At 39.1% G+C, this 20,161-nt stretch overlaps 1 protein-coding gene across 1 annotated transcript in view; it reads right to left on the reverse strand.

The window, feature by feature from the left end:
- Positions 1–11,995, reverse strand: part of LOC117982248 (homeobox protein aristaless-like) — a 107,151-nt gene extending 95,156 nt beyond the window's left edge. The window contains exon 1 of the mRNA XM_034968573.2: positions 11,455–11,995. Coding sequence (XP_034824464.1) covers positions 11,455–11,659 — 205 coding nt within the window. The 5' untranslated portion in view covers positions 11,660–11,995. The remainder of the gene's footprint in view (positions 1–11,454) is intronic.
- Positions 11,996–20,161: the final 8,166 nt, after the last annotated feature.

The following is a 20,161-nucleotide window of genomic DNA, read 5'->3' on the forward strand; positions in this document are numbered from 1 at the left end:
AAGATATAAGTTAGGTTTTTAAATGTTTTAGAACAATATGTACCTATCAATGTAAATTTTTTTTTATAGGTACTTCCCGTTGACCTAGATTTAGAATCATGAAATTTGGTAGGTAGGTACCAAGCCTTATTTCACAAGTAAATGAATACATTCGAAAACCGTAGATTTGTGGTTACATCACACAAACAAAATTAAATGAACAACAAAAACATGAGCAATGAACAAATAGTTATAAATTTTCAATTTTCAAAGGACAGCTGTACCAAGTGGGGTAGGTATCATATGAAAGGGCTTTACCTGTATATTCTAAAAAATACCCGAGTACGGAACCCTCGGTGCACGAGTCTGACTTGCACTTGGCCGGGTTTTTTTTAGTTTTAATATTTCAAAAAAATATTTATCAATTCCCAATTTTTAAAAAAGAATTCCCAATATCTATTCGATAAAGTGGATTTTTAAAATGTCATTTAATAGTTTCGGATTGTGGTTTTTGTTTTTTTTAATCAGAATTTAATATTAATGCCACTGATGGAGCTGCCTTTTTTATTATAGCAATTTTTTTTCGGAATCGCATTTTATTATTTCGTTCGGGAAAATTTGATCGTTACAAAATAGATGCCAGAGCATGTTTTAAACTTCGTTAACCTTTTAAAAATAGCTATCTTTATACGGTATAATTATTATAAAGAACTGTTTAAATGTTAGCAAATACCGTAGGACTATGTAGTACAAATAATATCAACTACATTTTGAAATACAATTTTCTACTGTCATAACAGTAATAAGCAGTGGCTTGCACAGGGTTTGAAGCCAGGGTAGGCATTAGTCAGGTAGGAACCTGTTTACTTGCAGGTCATAATGAAAAATATGCATTGAGCTATTACAACTAGGGTAAGCAGTGCATTTATTCCTCTATGACCTGCACGCCACTGGTAATAAGTATAACCTTTGCTTTGACACAAAGATTAATATCATGTAGATTTGGCGAGTGATAGCTAGTGACGTAACTGCGAATGTCGACGTCGACGATTTTTTTTTATCGACAGGACGCACCTGCTGTAGGTATTATGCTACTTATGATATTATACAGTAATACAGTAAAAACTAAATATTAATTTTATTAACATGCCAGCTAACAGTTATGATTTATTTGGAGGGCGATGAACACAGGAAACGCAAGCATACAATATGATCATTCTTTGCATGCGTTTGTAAACAGGTAATAATATAGTACATATAAGTCCCGCAAATTGCTAATGCGTGTGGCAGCCATTGTAGTGACGTCAGCACTAGACTGAAGTTTCGAGCTAATAGTATATTTTTATGTCAGCTGACGTCAAAATGACGTCATTTCGATTTTTAATGAGACATGGTTCCAGCGCAATAGCAATTTGCGGGACTTATATCTACTAACTTTGTTTGTTTTTTTTCCAAATAAATATATGAAAAGTAAAAAATAATATTATGTAGGTAGGTATACCTATTACCTAAATAAGGGAGATCAGGTTTTATTTTAATTTTGTGGGAGTAGCCTAGTGTAAAGCACTATGTCAGATACCTTCTTGCAAGTCCTAACAACAACTGTACAAAGTTTCGTTGCCATCTGATAAATAATATAGGAACGCATATGAGACAAAAACAAATATAATTAATTTTTATATGATATATTTTGTACCTACTTAAGATTTCAATTACCTACCGGCTTGTTTAATTTCAAATTAAACAAAACTCGAGTCCTATTTTTAAGTACACGGTTAATGACGTTACCTGTATAATATAATTTAAGTTTAATTTAAAAGCAAATGAGACGATTAGATACCTACCAAGTTAAATCGACTTCCTTAAAGTAAAACCTAATTATTTTTATCTATACCTGCAAGTGAATTGGGTGCTTATCGATAACTATAATTGCTTTTGGTTATAAACGCTTAACATCATTAGTTTGCAAGCTAGCGAATTCATTCCTATTTGAAAACATTTTGAAAATTATTTTCTTAATTTCTAACATGAGTTCAGGTGATATCGTTAAAGTTCATAAAAATTGGCAGTGGGGATACTGCCGACAGATGTGAAAACTAAAAACTATGTAATAACAATGGTTTTTTAGTGTTCCGTACCTCAAAAGGAAAAACGAAACCCTTATAAGATCACTTTGTTGTCTGTCTGTCTGTTTGTCTGTCTGTCAAGAAACCTAGAATCATGAAATTTGGCAGGAAGGTAGGTCTTATAGCAGACTTGAGGGGCAAAATTATAAAAACCGTGAATTTGTGGTTAGGTAGGTACATCACGAGAAAAAAATTAAAATGTGTTCATGAGCAAAATTATTGCTATTTTCAACTTTCAAAGTAAGTTACTATACCAAGTGGGGTATCATATGAAAGGGCTTTACTTGTTATGGGGATCTTTCACACACTTTCAAACAAACATACTATCATACATACATACTAAAATTCACATACACAAACTACAAACAAACACACCTTTCATATATAGACCGCAGGTCGCGTGCAGAGCTAGTATGCGCGCCGCCGCCGCTCTGTAGGAAATTAACTACATAAACCGGTTCGTGTGACGTCCCGCCTGCACCCGCCTGCGCCCGCGCATCGAATATCGATGCCGACCTAATAAATTGCAACCCGCCAGTCTGTTCCAACGCGCCACTGCGACACCGTGTCCACGCATGTTCAGTGGCCGCACGCCAGACACGCGTTATAATAATTTAATTTTGTTATTATCGAACCGCGGGCCTTTTTCTATTCTTCAAGTTTGTTGTATATATAGTTACGTTGTAAATAGTATAATATCTTTGTGTGTATATATAAATTCACAAGAAATACAGATCGGTGGTAAGAAGAAGAATACGGGATTTCATTTACCCACACCTCACGCACCACCATAAACTGGTGACCCCGCGAACAATGGCTGCGCCGGAAGCCAACCTTGAAGATAGCGATAGTGGATCCGATGTGACGGTGAGATCAGACGGTGGGGAACACGTTACAGTACGCCCACGAAAAAAACGTGCCCCGTCGGAATATATGAAAATCCGGATACCACCCTTCTGGCCAGAAGACCCGGAGCTATGGTTCGCACAAATCGAGGGCCAGTTCGAGATCGCAGGAGTGGTGTCTGAAAACACCAAATTTTATTACATTACTAGCAACCTTAGCAGTCAATACTCCAAGGAAGTGAAGGACATAATTACCTCACCACCCGACAGGAACAGGTACACTAAATTAAAGGAGGAACTGATAAAGAGGCTGTCTGCGTCGCGTGACCGGAAGATCCAACAACTCCTCAAACACGAGGAACTGGGCAACCGGAAGCCATCGCAGTTCTTGCGCCACTTGCTAGGCTTAGCTGGATCTTCCGTGCCCGAAGATTTCATCAAGAGTATCTGGTGCAGCAGACTTCCCGCCAGCATCCAGACCCTTATAGCATCTCAACCAGCAGGATCTCTCGAGGATTTGGCGGACTTGGCCGACCGCGTTTGTGATATTGTCTCGCCAGTTCCGCAGGTTTCCACCTCCACTGCCGCTCCGACAGCTTCAGTCCATAGCGTCGAGTCCATGGCGTTGGAGATAGCCGAACTAAAGGAGGCAGTCAAAAACCTAACCATGCAGCTGAACAGACAAAACAGACAGTCCCGGCAGAGAGAGCGTTCCGCCAGTAATCGGCGCAACCGCTCCCAGTCAAGCTACAGGAAGTACCCAGAGTGTTGGTACCATGCTAAGTTCGGGTCAAAAGCGATGAAATGCGTCAAACCCTGCAACTTCGCCTCGGGAAACCAACAGAGCGGTCGGTAATGGCGGCCGACGACCGCTCACCTACGTCACCGGGTCGCCTGTTCATCACCGACTGCAACTCAAAAATAGACTTTTTAGTGGATACCGGTAGTGATGTGTGCGTTTTCCCACGTAGTGCGTTTCTTGACCGACGAGCTAAGACGACGTTTCAACTCACGGCGGCAAACGGTAGTGTAATAGAAACCTACGGGTATGTACATTTAAAGTTAAATTTCAATTTACGCCGGAACTTTACTTGGAATTTTATCGTAGCCGATGTAACGAGAGCCATTATTGGCGTAGACTTTTTGTGTTATTATAATCTTATAGTAGATGTTAAAAATAAGCGTTTAATCGATAACACAACATCATTGTCGACTATTGTTTTTATAGATAAGAATGTTAATAATATTAATTCTGTAAAAATTCCTTCTGGCGACACACGATACCATTCCATTTTAGCTAAATATCCGGAAATAACAAGACCGGCCGGCGCACCTACCACCACTATACACAATACACTACACTACATACGCACTACACCCGGTCCCCCGATATCATGTTCCCCTCGCAGGTTAGCCCCGGACAGATTAAAAATCGCGAAGCAGGAATTCGAGCAAATGCTGAGCAACGGGACCGCACGACCGTCCGAGAGTGCCTGGTCATCTCCCCTGCACCTAGCCGCTAAGAAAGACAACGGCTGGCGGCCATGCGGGGACTACAGGCAGCTCAACGCACGTACCATCCCAGATAAGTACCCAATAAAACATATCCACGACTTCGCTCATAGTATATCAGGATGTAAAGTATTTTCTACTATCGACTTAGTCAAGGCCTATAACCAGATCCCAGTGTTTGAAGAGGATATCCCAAAAACGGCGATTACAACCCCATTCGGACTTTATGAATTCCCATTTATGACCTTTGGACTCCGAAATGCGGGTCAAACTTTTCAAAGATTTGTAGACGAAATGACCAGAGGGCTTAATTTTTGCTATTGTTATTTAGATGATTTTTTAGTATTTTCTAGGGACGCCACAGAACACGAAAATCATTTAGAAATACTTTTCGATAGAATGAAAAAATATGGTGTCTTAGTAAACACTTCCAAGTGTGTTTTTGGCGCTTCGGAGGTTCAATTTCTAGGGTACCACATTTCTGCAGCAGGTACTAAGCCACTCGAGTCCAAAGTCCAAGCTATTAAGGAATTTCCTATACCAAAGACTATTAAATCACTTAGGCGATTTTTAGGCATGATCAATTTTTATCGGCGATTCATACCTAACGCCGCAAAAATTCAAGCCCCTTTAAACGCCCTACTCTCTGGTTCAGTTAAACCCTCACATCCAGTAGACTTGACAGGCGACGCCCTAACAGCTTTTGAGCAATCCAAGGACAGTCTTTGTAACGCCGCCTTATTAGCACACCCCGACTGCGAAGCCAAGCTCGCTCTTGTCACAGACGCATCTGACTTAGCGTTGGGTGCCGTGCTACAGCAATACAAAGATAACGCCTGGCAACCTCTTGCATTTTTTTCACGGAAGCTTAGCCCTTCACAGCAAAAGTACTCGCCCTACGACCGCGAGCTACTCGCGATATATGAAGGGATAAAATACTTCCGCCATATGCTCGAGGCTAGACACTTCGTAGTCTATACTGACCATAAGCCTTTATGTTATGCATTCCACACACGGAAGAATAACTGTTCGCCGCGTCAGTATAGGCACCTGGACTTCATATCTCAATTCACGAGCGACATTCGTCATATATCCGGCAAGGACAACGTTGTCGCAGACACCTTGTCCCGTGTAGATGGAATACAAAGTCCAGTTGACCTCGAAGTACTTGCCAAAGCTCAATCGGAAGACTCCGAACTTTTACAACTTCTTAACGAAGAATCTTCACTTCGTTTCGACAAAATAAAGGAGCCTGGAAGCGATGTCGAATTATTTTGCGACGTAAGCACTGGCACACCCAGACCTTTCGTTCCCCTATCCTTACGTAAGCAAGTCTTCGACAGCCTTCATGGCTTGAGTCATCCTGGTGCAAACGCTACCGCTAAACTTATTGCACAGCGATTCGTTTGGCCAGCCATCAGGAAGGACTGCCGAGAATGGTCGCGCACGTGTTTGTCTTGCCAGCGCTCCAAGGTACACCGTCATGTGTCAGCACCTTTGGGCACATTCGAATTACCTCGAGCCAGATTTTCTTTCGTGCATATCGACCTTATTGGTCCACTTCCTTATTCGAACGGTTTCCGTTATTGCTTAACAGCAGTGGACCGATTTACGAGATGGCCAGAGGTAATTCCTATAGTGGATATCACGGCTGAAACGGTGGCCAAGGCATTCTTATCAGGTTGGATCGCTAGACACGGCAGTCCGACCTTTGTCGTCACAGATAGGGGGGGGCAATTCCAGTCGGAATTATTCAGCTACTTGTCCAAGATAGCTGGATTCAAGCACCGTCAAACCACGGCTTATCACCCCGCCTGCAACGGCCTCGTGGAAAGATTCCATCGCCAGCTAAAAACCGCTATTACATGCCATGCCGATAGTAACTGGACAGAATCATTACCACTAGTGCTATTAGGCATACGAAGTGCCTTTAAAGCCGATCTGCAGTGTTCTTCAGCAGAACTCGTCTATGGAGAGCCTTTAAGACTCCCAGGCGAATTCTTCGACAGTAAAATAAACACTACAACAGACATAACTGACTTTACAGCTAGAATGCGTTCATTTTGTCAACGACTACAACCTTGCCCCGCTTCGCGCCATAATAAAGATAAAACATTTGTTTATAAGGATCTTGCTACTGCTAGTCACGTCTTCATCAGAGAAGACGCGGTAAAAAGTACTTTCCATCCTGCATACTCCGGCCCCCACGAAGTCATCGAAAGAAGCGATAAAGTATTTAAGGTAAGGGTGAAAGGCAAAGAGGTGACAGTTTCAGTAGACCGCCTGAAACCGGCTTATATACTGAACACCGATCCGCCGCACACAATACACACTGAAAGTAGTCCTCCAGTCACTGATAACTCAACGGATAACAGCTCGGACTTACCTCGAACAACAAGGTCCGGTAGACGCGTTAACTTCCCAGACTTTTATCGTCCGTAAGTACGGCCTCCCGGGGGGGAGTGATATGGGGATCTTTCACACACTTTCAAACAAACATACTATCATACATACATACTAAAATTCACATACACAAACTACAAACAAACACACCTTTCATATATAGACCGCAGGTCGCGTGCAGAGCTAGTATGCGCGCCGCCGCCGCTCTGTAGGAAATTAACTACATAAACCGGTTCGTGTGACGTCCCGCCTGCACCCGCCTGCGCCCGCGCATCGAATATCGATGCCGACCTAATAAATTGCAACCCGCCAGTCTGTTCCAACGCGCCACTGCGACACCGTGTCCACGCATGTTCAGTGGCCGCACGCCAGACACGCGTTATAATAATTTAATTTTGTTATTATCGAACCGCGGGCCTTTTTCTATTCTTCAAGTTTGTTGTATATATAGTTACGTTGTAAATAGTATAATATCTTTGTGTGTATATATAAATTCACAAGAAATACAGATCGGTGGTAAGAAGAAGAATACGGGATTTCATTTACCCACACCTCACGCACCACCATACTTGTACATTCTAGAATAGATTTTTATTTATTTTTAGGCTTTAATATCTAAATTAACATTGAGCCTCAATAGCTCAACGGGTAAAGGAGTGGACTGAAAACCGAACTACCTACTACTAGCACAAGCTTTACGCTTAATTGGAGAGGAAAGGGGGATATTAGTCATTTAACATGGCTAATATTCTTTTAAAAAAAAATTGTACCCAGGACTTGCAAAAATTAAAATTTTATTATTTATGTAAATTAAAAAACCATGGGCATTAAAATCAGTTTTACATGAATCGGCACTTCAAGTACTTACTATTAATAACATAAGCATGTCGGTGACGCGAACTTGAAGTTTTTACCCATCCTGAAATCGCCCAACGTGACTAAAGAAGTTTTCACTAAAAAAACTTACTTATCTAGTTTTTTTTTAAATACTGTTATTTAGTTTTGATTTCCTGAAATTTAACATTAATTATTTATTATAATGTTTTAAAGAGAGGATGAATAAATTAGTTTTGGATGATTGACTTAATTTTTAACCTTCATATTAAAATAATTATAAATATATTATGTATTTCTTAATTTAGAAATCGATATTGATTAATGTACAAGGTCCTGCATGTTATATTATGGTACAAGTGTAAGCGTTGCATGTTTAAAACTTTAAAATAATTAAGTCCTGTTGTACAAGAGTTCCGATACGGTTAAGCTTAGACCAACAATAAAAAGCAACGTAGTTTGTATAAATCAGTGTTCACCTTCATGATTAGGTTTCAAGGTAAAATTTTGGTTAAAAACAAAGTTAACAAACCCTGGCTTGTGAAACAGATATATTACATAGTGTATATTTCCATCTTAAATTCAGTAGACTAATAGTATATAGAAGTGAGTTAAGTAATGGCTATATAATTTTATTGTTTACTCAAGCGATCGGGGTTTCAAACGCGCAAATTCAGCAAAAAAATATGTGGTTATCCGTTTTTAGGATTCCGTACCTCTAAAGAAAAAAAGGAACCCTTATAATAGGATTACTTCGTTGTCTATCTGTATTTCTCTCTGTCTGTCCGTCTGTCTGTCGTTTCTGTCAAGAAAACCTATAGAGTACTTCCCATTGACCTTGAATCATGAAATTTGGCAGGTAGGTAGGTCTTATAGCACAAGTAAAGGAATAAATCCAAAAACCGTGGATCCGTGTGGTCACGTCACATAAAAAAAAATTAAAATGTAACAATTACAAATAAGTAATTAGGTAATATTTTCAATTTTCAAAGTAAGATAACTATACCAAGTGCCGTATCATATGAAAGGACTTTATCTGTATATTTATTTATATGTATCATAGTTTTTTATTTATCGTGCATTGTCGAAAAAATTCCCGAGCACGGAACCCTCGGTGCGCGAGTCTGACTCGCACTTGGCCGGTTTTTATTATTACTATGTTGCACAATAATGTACGTATAATTTGTACCACACATAAATAGTTAATAAAATCTCTACATGCTCTGACTTGGACCACACTCTATCCCTCCGGTGCGGTGCCAGCTCGTGACGTCACCCGCTTAACCAGCCGCTTCCGGCGCTAAATTGGACTGCTAATCGATTACAGCACGGCAAATTCAATAGCTGTAGGTACAGTGTACACTGCACCGACAGGTGAGGCTAACTCCTACCCCCGGACTATCGGGAATAATAAGAGGTATACCTAAGTACTTAGTAGGTATGTACCTACCTTGGTATCACCTAATAGGGATATTGCCACAATTTTACGAAAGACTTATATTACCAATGTTTAAAAATACTGATTGACTAAATCAGCATTTAAAAAAAATCATAGAACCTATACCTATGTAACGTTTTGTCGGTCTCAACGACAGAGACAATGCTCTACAAAATCGTCTCTCTCTTTCTAAAGGTCAATGTAAATTATTTTTTGCCGCGTACTGTACTCTATAAGTCCATTAACATCGAAATTACGTCATTTTGACATCAGCCGAAATAAAAATATACCTACCTACCATCAAGCTCGAAACTTCAGTGTAGTGCTGACGTTACTAAAATGGCTGCCACGAGCATTAGCAATTTGTGGGACTTATACCAGACCCTCAATACACGAAGACTCTCACCTCTTGGCCAATAAAGAATATTTTTTTAAACAACCAACCAATATTTTTGTTCTTTATATTATATTCTATTTACGATAACTTATAATTAATTCCATAAGTACCTACCTAATCATTTTTAATTAGGTTTTTCATTCATATCAGGAAAAAAAATCATTAAATACCCAAAATTAGTAAATAAAACCCGTTTAAAAATATCTCTACCTATACTTACTATAATCCGTTTTATAACGGCATTATCAATTTTCAATTAAATACTTAACTATATATAGATAATAATTCTCGTTAATTATCTCATTGTAATTTTAGCTAATTACAATTGTAATTGTATATATGTATAATTCCGATGGAATATAGCAATTTTATCGGCACGACGTAATGAGGCGCGTATGCAATAAAGCAAATTATTATTTTCATTGCAGCTGACTTTGTGCACCAAGAGCCCATGGGAAAAGAAGATTCACACTAATACATACAAAAGCATTGACTTATATATTACTTCGTATGGACAGGGCTATTGAACAAACAAAATGGCACCGATTCAGTGGTGCTTTAGCACGAATGCAACCTCAGTCACGTCTGGATTTCTTGGTTCCAAAAACGTGAAAAATTTTGTTCGCTTGGGCATATCTTGTCATTTATATCGATGTACAAAAGTGTGTATGGCTGACGGTTTGTTACATTTGCACAGGTAATGAACTTGTCCTCTGAAAAAGTATGTACTGGGGCTACATTGACATTGCAGCTGACTTTGTGTACCAAGAGCCCATGAGAAGATTCACACTAATATGTACATACAAAAGTGTGTATGTCTGCCGGTTTGTTACATTTGCACAGCAAATGCACATTTTTTTTTTACACTTTATTGCACACAACACAAAGTAAACATTAAAAAAACATACAAGGATCTTAATCTAATAGCTGTAGTATGCAAAGGCGGCCTTATCGCTAAATCGATCTCTTCCAGGCAACCTTTGACGAAAGGAATCACGAAAGCACGGGTTGGTGCGGCTAGCCGAAAATGGCCCTAGTTATATTATACCTATTATTATAAATTAGACTTTGTGTACTTTTTAGAGAATCCGTCAGCGATGTATTTTTTTTCGGCAAAATCCAAAAAAAAATTCATCGCTAAACAGCGAACATAATATTATAATGATTAGGTATCACTCACTTTAGTCTAAAACGCTATGAACTAGGTGATTGTACATGTACATTGTACATCCTCAAAAAATTCTGCCAGCTCTCCGGCTACGAGGCGCATTATATTTCTATTGCAGCTGACATTGTGTATCAATGGGTAATTATGTATTTTATGGCCGCGAAAACCCATTAAGGCCCTCAAAACATTGTAATACCCTACATGAAGTTGTAGTCGTAAATTGGTCATAATTTTTAAGGTTCTTCGCGATAAAATGAAATACGTGATAAATGTAGCGTCGATGCTCATTAGCTAGTCATGATCGGAATAGATTTGGTCATCATCATCATCATCATGATCAACCCATTGCCGGCCCACCACTATTGAACACGTGAAAAGAGCAACCGCAGAGTTTCTTGCTGGTTCTTCTCGGCAGGAACGCATTCCAAACCAGTGGTAAATTAATTATTTGACGATTCAAAAGCACCTGTGAAAGTTAACCTACTTACTTGAATAAAAATATAGTCTATTTTATTCTACTACTCCGCTCATAATGAGCAGGGCTTAGGCTATATTGCACCACGCTGGCCAAGTACCTATTGATTGAATAGAATAGAGTATATTTTTATTCAAGTACCTACCTAAGTGCTTTTGAATATTCAAAATAATTCATCAAATATTTTTATCTGTGTAACTTATTAAAAAACACCAACCTCCGTGGCTAAAAATATTTAAAAGAGTTGTAACATTAGAATTTTTAAATTTAAACTTACCCTCCCTCGGATTTGCATTCCCGTCGGCAGGCCGATCGCAGTCCTCAGCGCCCACAAGGTTCCTAATACTGAACGAACTAGTCTTTCTCGATACTTCTACCACCCCCGTTACATCACTTCCGGTTCCATTCAGTTCACGGCACTGTTCCGTTCCATTCACAACCTCCCCGGTCCCATCTTCCCCCCTTCTCGTCGTCAGGTCCATCTTTGAACTTGGAATTTTAAAACTTTTGTTCCCTCTACCGCGGTTTTCATTATCACGCACTTGACAGTCTGTGTAGCAGTTCCATTTTTAATCACAACTTTTTTTTATTTACCACAGATTATTAATTATTTATTTACAGTCAATTTGTGTCGCGTTTTTTCTCTTTTCTTTATTAGTTTATTATTGTTGCAGTTTTCCACTGATGTCAATTCTTACAAGTTTTGTAAGACTTTTGTTAGTTTGTAACTTTTTTTTTTTGGAAAATAAGGCAAAGGAAGACACGTATTCAGCCGGGTGTAATGCAACGCGAGCGCTAAGTTACGCGCGCCAACTCGGCCGTGGTGAACGCGACTGGTCCTCTTTCCCTCCTCTAGAGTGCGTTCGCGCGTTCCTCCCTACGCCCTCTGAGGCGGAGTCACCGCCCACGCACGACATTTTTACTTCTACGCGTCCTACACGACTTTTAGCTGGTTTAAACAGTGAAATTTATCCGCGCGATAATTTTATCGCAATTCTGTACCTGTTCCATGAATAGGTACAGAATTGCGATAAACGTTACCTACCCGTACCAAGTACCAACCCAAAGATACGTCTTATAGCTAAAACTCCATCATAACTAAAGCTCATATACTGTACAGTCCGACAAGGCTCTTTTGGCACTTGAATGACATTGACAGGGAGGCGCTGTTGAAGAACAAAGGCTTAGACTATTCACACAAGAACAACTGCCCTAAGTATAAACTCCTTCCATTTGATCGGATCCAAAGACGAGCTGTTCGACTTGTTTATACGATCCCAAACTAACCGGCTCGTTGGAAAGTCTGGAGCACCGCACGCAGACGTTAACTCTCTATGGGTGTTCTATCGCCTTTATAATGGTGAGTGCTGTGAAGAGCTCTTTGACCTCATTCCACCCTCCTTTTTCTTACAACAGCACCGCGCGCCATCGTAAGGAATTTCACCCTCACCACCTGGGTGTCTGGTGCACTTCGACCGTCCGCTGTGCCAGATCCTTCTTTCCACGCACATGCAAACTGTGGAACCAACACCCATCGGCGGTGTTCCCACTAGATTACAACATTCAAGGGGTGGACCGACAAATTTCTAAAAGGCCGGCAACGCAACGGCGGTTCCACTGGTGCTACAAATGTTCATCGGCGGCGGTAATCACTTAACATCAGGTGACCCGCCTGCTCCTTTGCTCGCTTTCTCATTTAAAAAAAAACATAGGGGACACTTGACGGCAACGCTAGTTCCGATTTTCGCCACGCGCCAAAAGAGCGTTGTCGCACTGTATATTCGTATTCCAGAAAGCGAAGGCAAATTCGTACGCTTGTGTGTGTGACACATACCTACTTAAACGCGTAACGGACAGCGGTACCAACTGACTACATAGATAGGTACTTAGGTCTGGCCTACTGGCCTGGCGCGGCGTGTAAGTAGCACTTGAAGGTGTCGACGACACCACAGAATCGACACTTTCGAACATGCTTCAAAATATGACGGTCCGTTATCTTGGTTGCCCTTAAAATGATGTAAGTACCTACCTACCAGTGGCGTGCAGCTCATAGAAGCATAAACGCACTGCTTACCCTCATTGTAAGAAAACAATGCTTACTTTTTCATTATAACCTGCCGTAAAACAAGTTCATACCTAAATGCATACCCTGGCTTGAACTCCTGTGCACGCCACTGCAACCTACCTACTGTATGCGGCAGAAAGTAATGTACATCGGCCTTTAGAATGACATTTCGGCTTTGTAGAGCGTTATCTTTGTCACTCATACATATATAACGTTTTGTTGGTCTCAATGACAGGGACAAAGCTATACAAATCTGCTATCTCGAAGGCTAAATGTCGATGTACCTACCTAGATTACTTGCTGCCGCGTATAGGTAGGTACCTACCTAAACCGCAACCATAATATTTTCCTAACTGTAGTCTGTATCACTCTAAGTTGGCTAAGACACTAAGGCGAAAGTTTGTATGTGTGTGTGTGTGTGTGTGTGTGTGTATGTTTGTTACTCCTTCACGCAAAAACTACTGAACGGATTTGGCTGAAATTTGGAATGAGCATCGATTATACTCTGGATTAACACATAGACTAAGTACTTTTATCCCGGAAAATCAAAGTGTTCCCACGGGATTTTGAAAACCTAAATCCACGCGGACGAAGTCGCGGGCATCAGCTAGTACCTAATAGTTATACCTATTTAACTACATATTTATTTATTTATCTACGATGTAAATTGTATGACGTGTCCACTATAGTAGTTAAATATAGGTAGTGAGATTTCTAATCTGGCTAAATAATTTATTTATTGTCAATCCGTTTATCACAATTGAAACCCATAAATTAAGATTGCTTTTCAGCCCTCGGCGAAGTTAGGGTTGACTACTAAATTACTAAGTTTCTCGGTAGGGTTGTCACTTAAGTACATCACTCAAAAAATAATATTCGCGAGGTAGGCCTACCTAGGTTCTAAGACTCTACATTTAAGTGCAATCACGCACTCAGTCCCGCACTTACCACACGACTGATATCTCTACAGTTCTAGACGGATTCGTCGAACCTCTTTAGGTATGTAATAAGTATCCACTGAACACCACCTATACTTAGACTCCTAATAGACGGACACCCCTGATCGCCAAGCTTAGGCAGTTGCTTGGCATAAAAGTCAGTCCACGCCCGTTCGGTACCCTCATTCCGCACATTGTCTTGATTACGTGACTTTTGAGTCCACCAATCACTACAAGGCATTCTTCCCTGTCCCCCGCCAGCATTTTACGATTTTGTTTCCAAGCAAAACCTTGTATATGCGTACTCTTGAGGTTGAATTCTCTGTGTTAATATCATATCCTTACGCACTGCACTTCCGTCATCCAAGTTCTATCTGTCATCCGTGAGAATATCAGCGATTATCTACGACATATTATGTCATAAGCTCACCACTTTGTCCACCGTTGCGTAGAACTGTCCTTGGCGCCAATTCTCCTGTCTCAAGATTATGTAAAACTTTTAACCACCACAGCTCTGTCATTGACATTAATTCTGACTCTTTGTATAGGTTTCGGGAAAAGATCTTTGCATATTGGAAGTCTTGAGTAGGAAGTATTATCTGTTATCTTATTGATGTTTGTATTTTTATTTTGTCACACATGTTTGTAAATGTTGTATTAACTTATAATTGGCGACTACATTTAGTAAGTAATATTTTCAGAATTAAGTTGTTTTTTTTAAATGTATTAGTGTAAGTAGCCGTTAGTTAATTTAATAAATAAAATAAAATAAAAATAAAAATAAAATAAGCTCCCATACAAAACAAAAAGGAACGTATTTTTACGGACTCGGATCGGATGAGTGCGTAACCACCGTAACTCTGTGCCTATACCTATTAAGAATTCGACAGCCCTAAACGTCATGCAACTTAGCAATATTCAGATGTCCTGTAAGCTATTCGTTCTAGTTAACGTTCAATCGCAGCTCGCTCGCGGCACGACGCCATCTTTATTTATTGTGTTGCCATTATTCATTATGGCCACCATTGGTTTAGGCTTGACGACTGGGTACTTGATATTATACACATTTACTTTACAAATGAAGGGTAGATTGGTACCTACTTGTGTCTATAGGACCTAGGTATTATTTTTATTCGATGATGCATTATCATGTGATGTGATCTAGGCCGACCTACCTTTTTTCTCGGATTGGGTAAGTATGCTGTATGTAGTAAGTAAGTATGAGCTCGAAAAAATAATTGGAGAACTTGGAGGGCAATGGCGCCTCCTGTGAGGCTCGGACCACGGCTTAGGATGACGTTGGGATGGGTGGACTGGTTGGACGTAGTTAGTTCGTACCGGCTAACCGTGTCCAACTATAACAAGTATTTGTATTTGTATTTATTTATTTATTAAAGAAGAATATTTGCAGGTTACAACAAGTTTGGTGCATTCATAAACTTTAAATAAGTTTTTCCGTACACCAGTGCCGTCGACAGTCGATAGGTACCTACACGTAACATTAATTTATTGTTATACTTAATACTTAACAGCTTAAAAGTAGGTATTATTAGTTACGTTGCAGACTTATATTATGATGTAAGCAGTTTCCTGGTAAGGGTAGAGTCTGTCTAACAAAAGCTGATAGTGAATTTTCAGAAATCTGTAGTTCTACTAGGTACCTACTGGAAAAAGCCACTTGTTATTTTATAACCTCACCTGGTTTTGATACTCTAGACTTATTTATACATATACTAGCTTATACCCGTGACTTCGTCCGCGTGTACTACACAAATTTCGAACCCCTATTTTACCCCCTCAGGGGTCGAATTTTTAACAATCATAATAGCTATCTGCATGCAAAATTTCAGCCCGATCCGTCCAGTGGTTTGAGCTATGCGTTGATAGATCAGTCAATCAGTCACCTTTTCCTCATACTTTTTTACTTCATAAAACTCTCTAGGATTTATATTTAGGTATTAGATCCACAGAAGTGGTCTGTGACTAGATCTAATCTATCAATACAACAGTTTTGTTTGTGAAATCTAAATGTGTTTGAATATGTTTTGCCGGTAGTGTTGTAACTCTTGGATAGCCCTTACTTCTATGGCATTGATTGGTAGCAATAAAATCTCTTTCATTATGGCCTAAGAGTCAGCGTGTGCCAGACCTTCCTTATTTTATAAAGCTGAAAGTTTCTCTGTGTATTGTCCTCAATTTTCTTCGGAGTAATATTAGAAATCACGTCATGCATTGCCAGATCGTGGCAACCTCCGCCAGATACTTACTCTTAAAAACGTTCATAATAATTTATTAAAATTTACAAGTGTCTGGCAATGCATGACGTGATTTCTAATATCTACTACTCCGAAGAAAATATTAAAAACAAAGACCTTATAGGTAGGTACTACGACGTAAGATTTTTTACACCTTTATTACCTGTACCCGTAGTACAAGATTTTACGTCTCACCAAACCAAACCAAATTCGAGAGTCGAAATACCGCGTTACAGTAAAATGGACCTAAACAGCCTTGAATTGAAGTCAAATATTCAATGCCACTGATTTTAATTTCGCAATGTTTCCGCTTGGAGCGCTGGCTGTAGAAGTGTAGACAAACTTGAGCTTTAAAACAAGGCATTTAAGATCCAGTTTACTGTAACGCGGAAGTATTTCGACTCTCGAATTTGGTTTGGTTTGGTGAGACGTAAAATCTTGTACTACGGGTACTATTATCTCCCAAAGCAACTATATGATCCAAACAAACGTTCCTCCCAGTGTTGGGGACAACACGCAGATAAACTTTCAGCTTCTATAAAATAAGGAAGGTCTGGCACACGCTGGCTCTCGCTCTCTATTATGTGAAAGGCTGAATTAAACAAAGTACGCAATAATATTCACAAACCAAAGAAAGGGAACAATAATCATTTATTATAATCTTAATCACGATTAACCTTAATATAATTTCGTATAAAACCTTGCATTAAAATAGAATATTTTATCTAGGATTAACCTTTATTATAATAACAAATATTTTAATTAGGTACCTACTTGTAGATTATTTTTCTCTTTTATTAGATCCATGTTAAATATTAGGGCGAAAGTGTACCCACCTGTCTGTTTGTCTTCCTGAATGCCTTTCTGTCTGTCTGTTTTATCTTTTGAAGAATTTTCTCAAATTCTTTTTATTAATTTACCTATTATATTGCAACTAGCTTATGCTCGCAACTTCGTCCGCGTGGACTACACAAATTTCAAACCCCTATTGCACCCCCTTAGGAGTATTGTAATAATTGTTGTTAAAATATCCTTATACCTATACCTACTAGCTAGTGTTACTGAAACTGTATCTATTACCTACCTAGGTAGGTATATTGTACCTAATCGTGAAAGAACTTCAGAAAATCAGAAGGATTAGGATATTAATTACGAACGGATGTTGTGACTTGTGATTATAAATCGCTATTGCTATGTGATTGGTTGAATTTATTTTCTGACAATATCTGTGCTTTCTAGCCCATAGTAATATATTCTACTTCCTCTACAACCTCTCGCACTGTCAAGGGTCACTGGTGGCACTCATCTCTCATAGAGATAAGTGCTTCCCTGTCCACTTTTATTCTCTTTTTCTCTTTATTGTAAACTAGCGACCCACCCCGGCCTCGCATATGTGCAACGTAGATACTAATGTGGTGTCATTGAGGTGTCATTGCCTCGGAAACTCTCAAATGAGAGGATTTTTTTCCGACTTAATTCACATTACTTCAATTTCTCTAGGGATCTCTATTTTTTTGAGAATTAAACTATAGCTATAAACCTTCCTCTTGAATCACTCTATCTATTGATGAAAACCGCATTAAAATCCGTTGCGTAGTTTAAAAGATCTACGCGTTCATACATACATACATACATACAGACGCGGGAAGCGACTTTATTTTATACTATGTAGAGATGTTCTTGGTACAAATAAATAATAATAATAATAATCAGTACCTACCTTTATTATAAATCCAAAAGTGTATTTGTTTGTGGTTTGTTGGTTGGTCCTTTAATCACGTCGCAACGGTGCAACGGATTGACGTGATTTTTTGCATGGGTATAAATAAAGACATGTAGAGTGACATAGGCTACTTTTTATCCCGGAAAATCAAAGAGTTCCCACGGGATTTTTAAAAAACCTAATTCCACGCGGACGAAGTCGCGGGCATCAGATAGTAATAAATAATTATGTAACCAAATGCGCTTGGGAACCAGCAGGACTGATGTTCCAGCGTGAAAATGGACTAAATTGAAAGAATGCAATGCTAAATTCATGACAAAAAATAGAAACTTTTCCATTTATCGTCATTTTAATTGTTCAGTTTCCTTATACAGCACTTAATGGCAAACTAATTGAACCAAGTATAATTGCAAAAATATATAAATAATTGATATAATTTACTGATAATTTAAAGGCGAACAGACAGCATGCAATATCGAGTCCTTGGTATTAATAGAAATTTTAATTGGAACGTTAATATTATGGCCGCATGGAGTAAAATATCTAGTTTACACTGACACAGCGGGAGGCTGCGCGGACGCATGACAAGTAGATGTTAGCGCCCACTTACCCGTGTGTCATAATTAAAAAATTAAATCATGTTAAGTAAACGCGTTAAAAGCTATTTAAAAGAAAAAACCTAAACCAGACATGTGCGAGTCAGACTTGCGCACCGAGGGTTCCTTACGACAGTCTTATTTTTTCAATATTTCACACGATAAATCAAAAACTATTGTGCATAAAAATAAATAAAAACGTGTTTTAGAATGTACAGGTAAAGCCCTTTTATACGATACCCCATTTAGTATAGTTATCTTACTTTGAAATTAAAAATACTAATAATTTGTTAAAATATCATGAACACATCTTAATTTTTTTTTGTGATGTAACCACAAATTCACTGGGTTCGGATATATTCCTTTACTTGTGCTATAAGACCTAACTACAACAGGAACTACCCTATAGGTTTTCGTGCTGAAATGTAGACACTGACAAACTACTTCGGCTACAAATCCAAAGTCGCTTAGCGAGCTATGCAGAGGGCAATGTTATGACTTATGAGGTATAAGATCCGAAATGAGGAGATCAGCAGAAGAATCATGGTCACTATAACACAGCCCAAACTATTAGCAATCTGAAATAGTACCTATAGTAGGCAGGCTATGCTTGTCGTAGAGGCGATGGCCTTTGGAGCAAAAAATCCTTGCTTGGAGTGGAGTAATGCCAAGTGAGCGTATACCTTTACACGTATCATGCAGTTTCCTATAAACTAGTAAAGCCTGACACCTAATAAGGTATACAGGCGCCTTCTTCTCTATATAGGGTAACTTATAACTTTGCATACGAGTTTTTATAGCGCACAGCTTTCTCTAATAAAATTAAAATAGTTCATAACTGTGGTGCAAAATGTACCTATAGGAGACTCCTATTAATAATTGTATGAACTATACTCTATATACTCTGAGACCTATCCGAAAATACATTTAAAAAAGGCAGGAAACTTGCATCATTGAGAGTTCATTATCATAATGTTTTTAAAAGTGTGTGAAGTCTGCCAATCTGCATTGGCCAACGCAGCGGACTATGGCAAACCCTTTTCATTCTGAAAGGAGACCAGTGCTCAGTAGTGGACCGGTGATGGGTTGACCATAATGAGGTAAGCTGTTATAGGTAGGTAAATATACGTATTAGACCTTGATGTAAACGCGGTATAAGGATGTGTGAAACATATCAAACTCCACCATTCTTACCGCTTTTGGCTTTTGGACCGTTCTTGTTCGTGGGAGGCTCTATGGGTCGATCGACCTTTAGAAAGAGATTTTGTAGTGCATTGTCTCTGTTGTCGAGACCGACAAAACGTCACATAGGTACGAGTGACAGAGACAACGCTCTACAAAGCTGAAATCTCATTCTAAAGGTCGATGTACAATATTTTCTGCCGCTTACTGTTATCTTTGTTTTCC

The sequence above is a fragment of the Maniola hyperantus genome, chromosome 1, assembly GCF_902806685.2.
Source record: "Maniola hyperantus chromosome 1, iAphHyp1.2, whole genome shotgun sequence".
In the NCBI taxonomy this organism is placed as follows: Eukaryota; Metazoa; Arthropoda; class Insecta; order Lepidoptera; family Nymphalidae; genus Maniola; species Maniola hyperantus.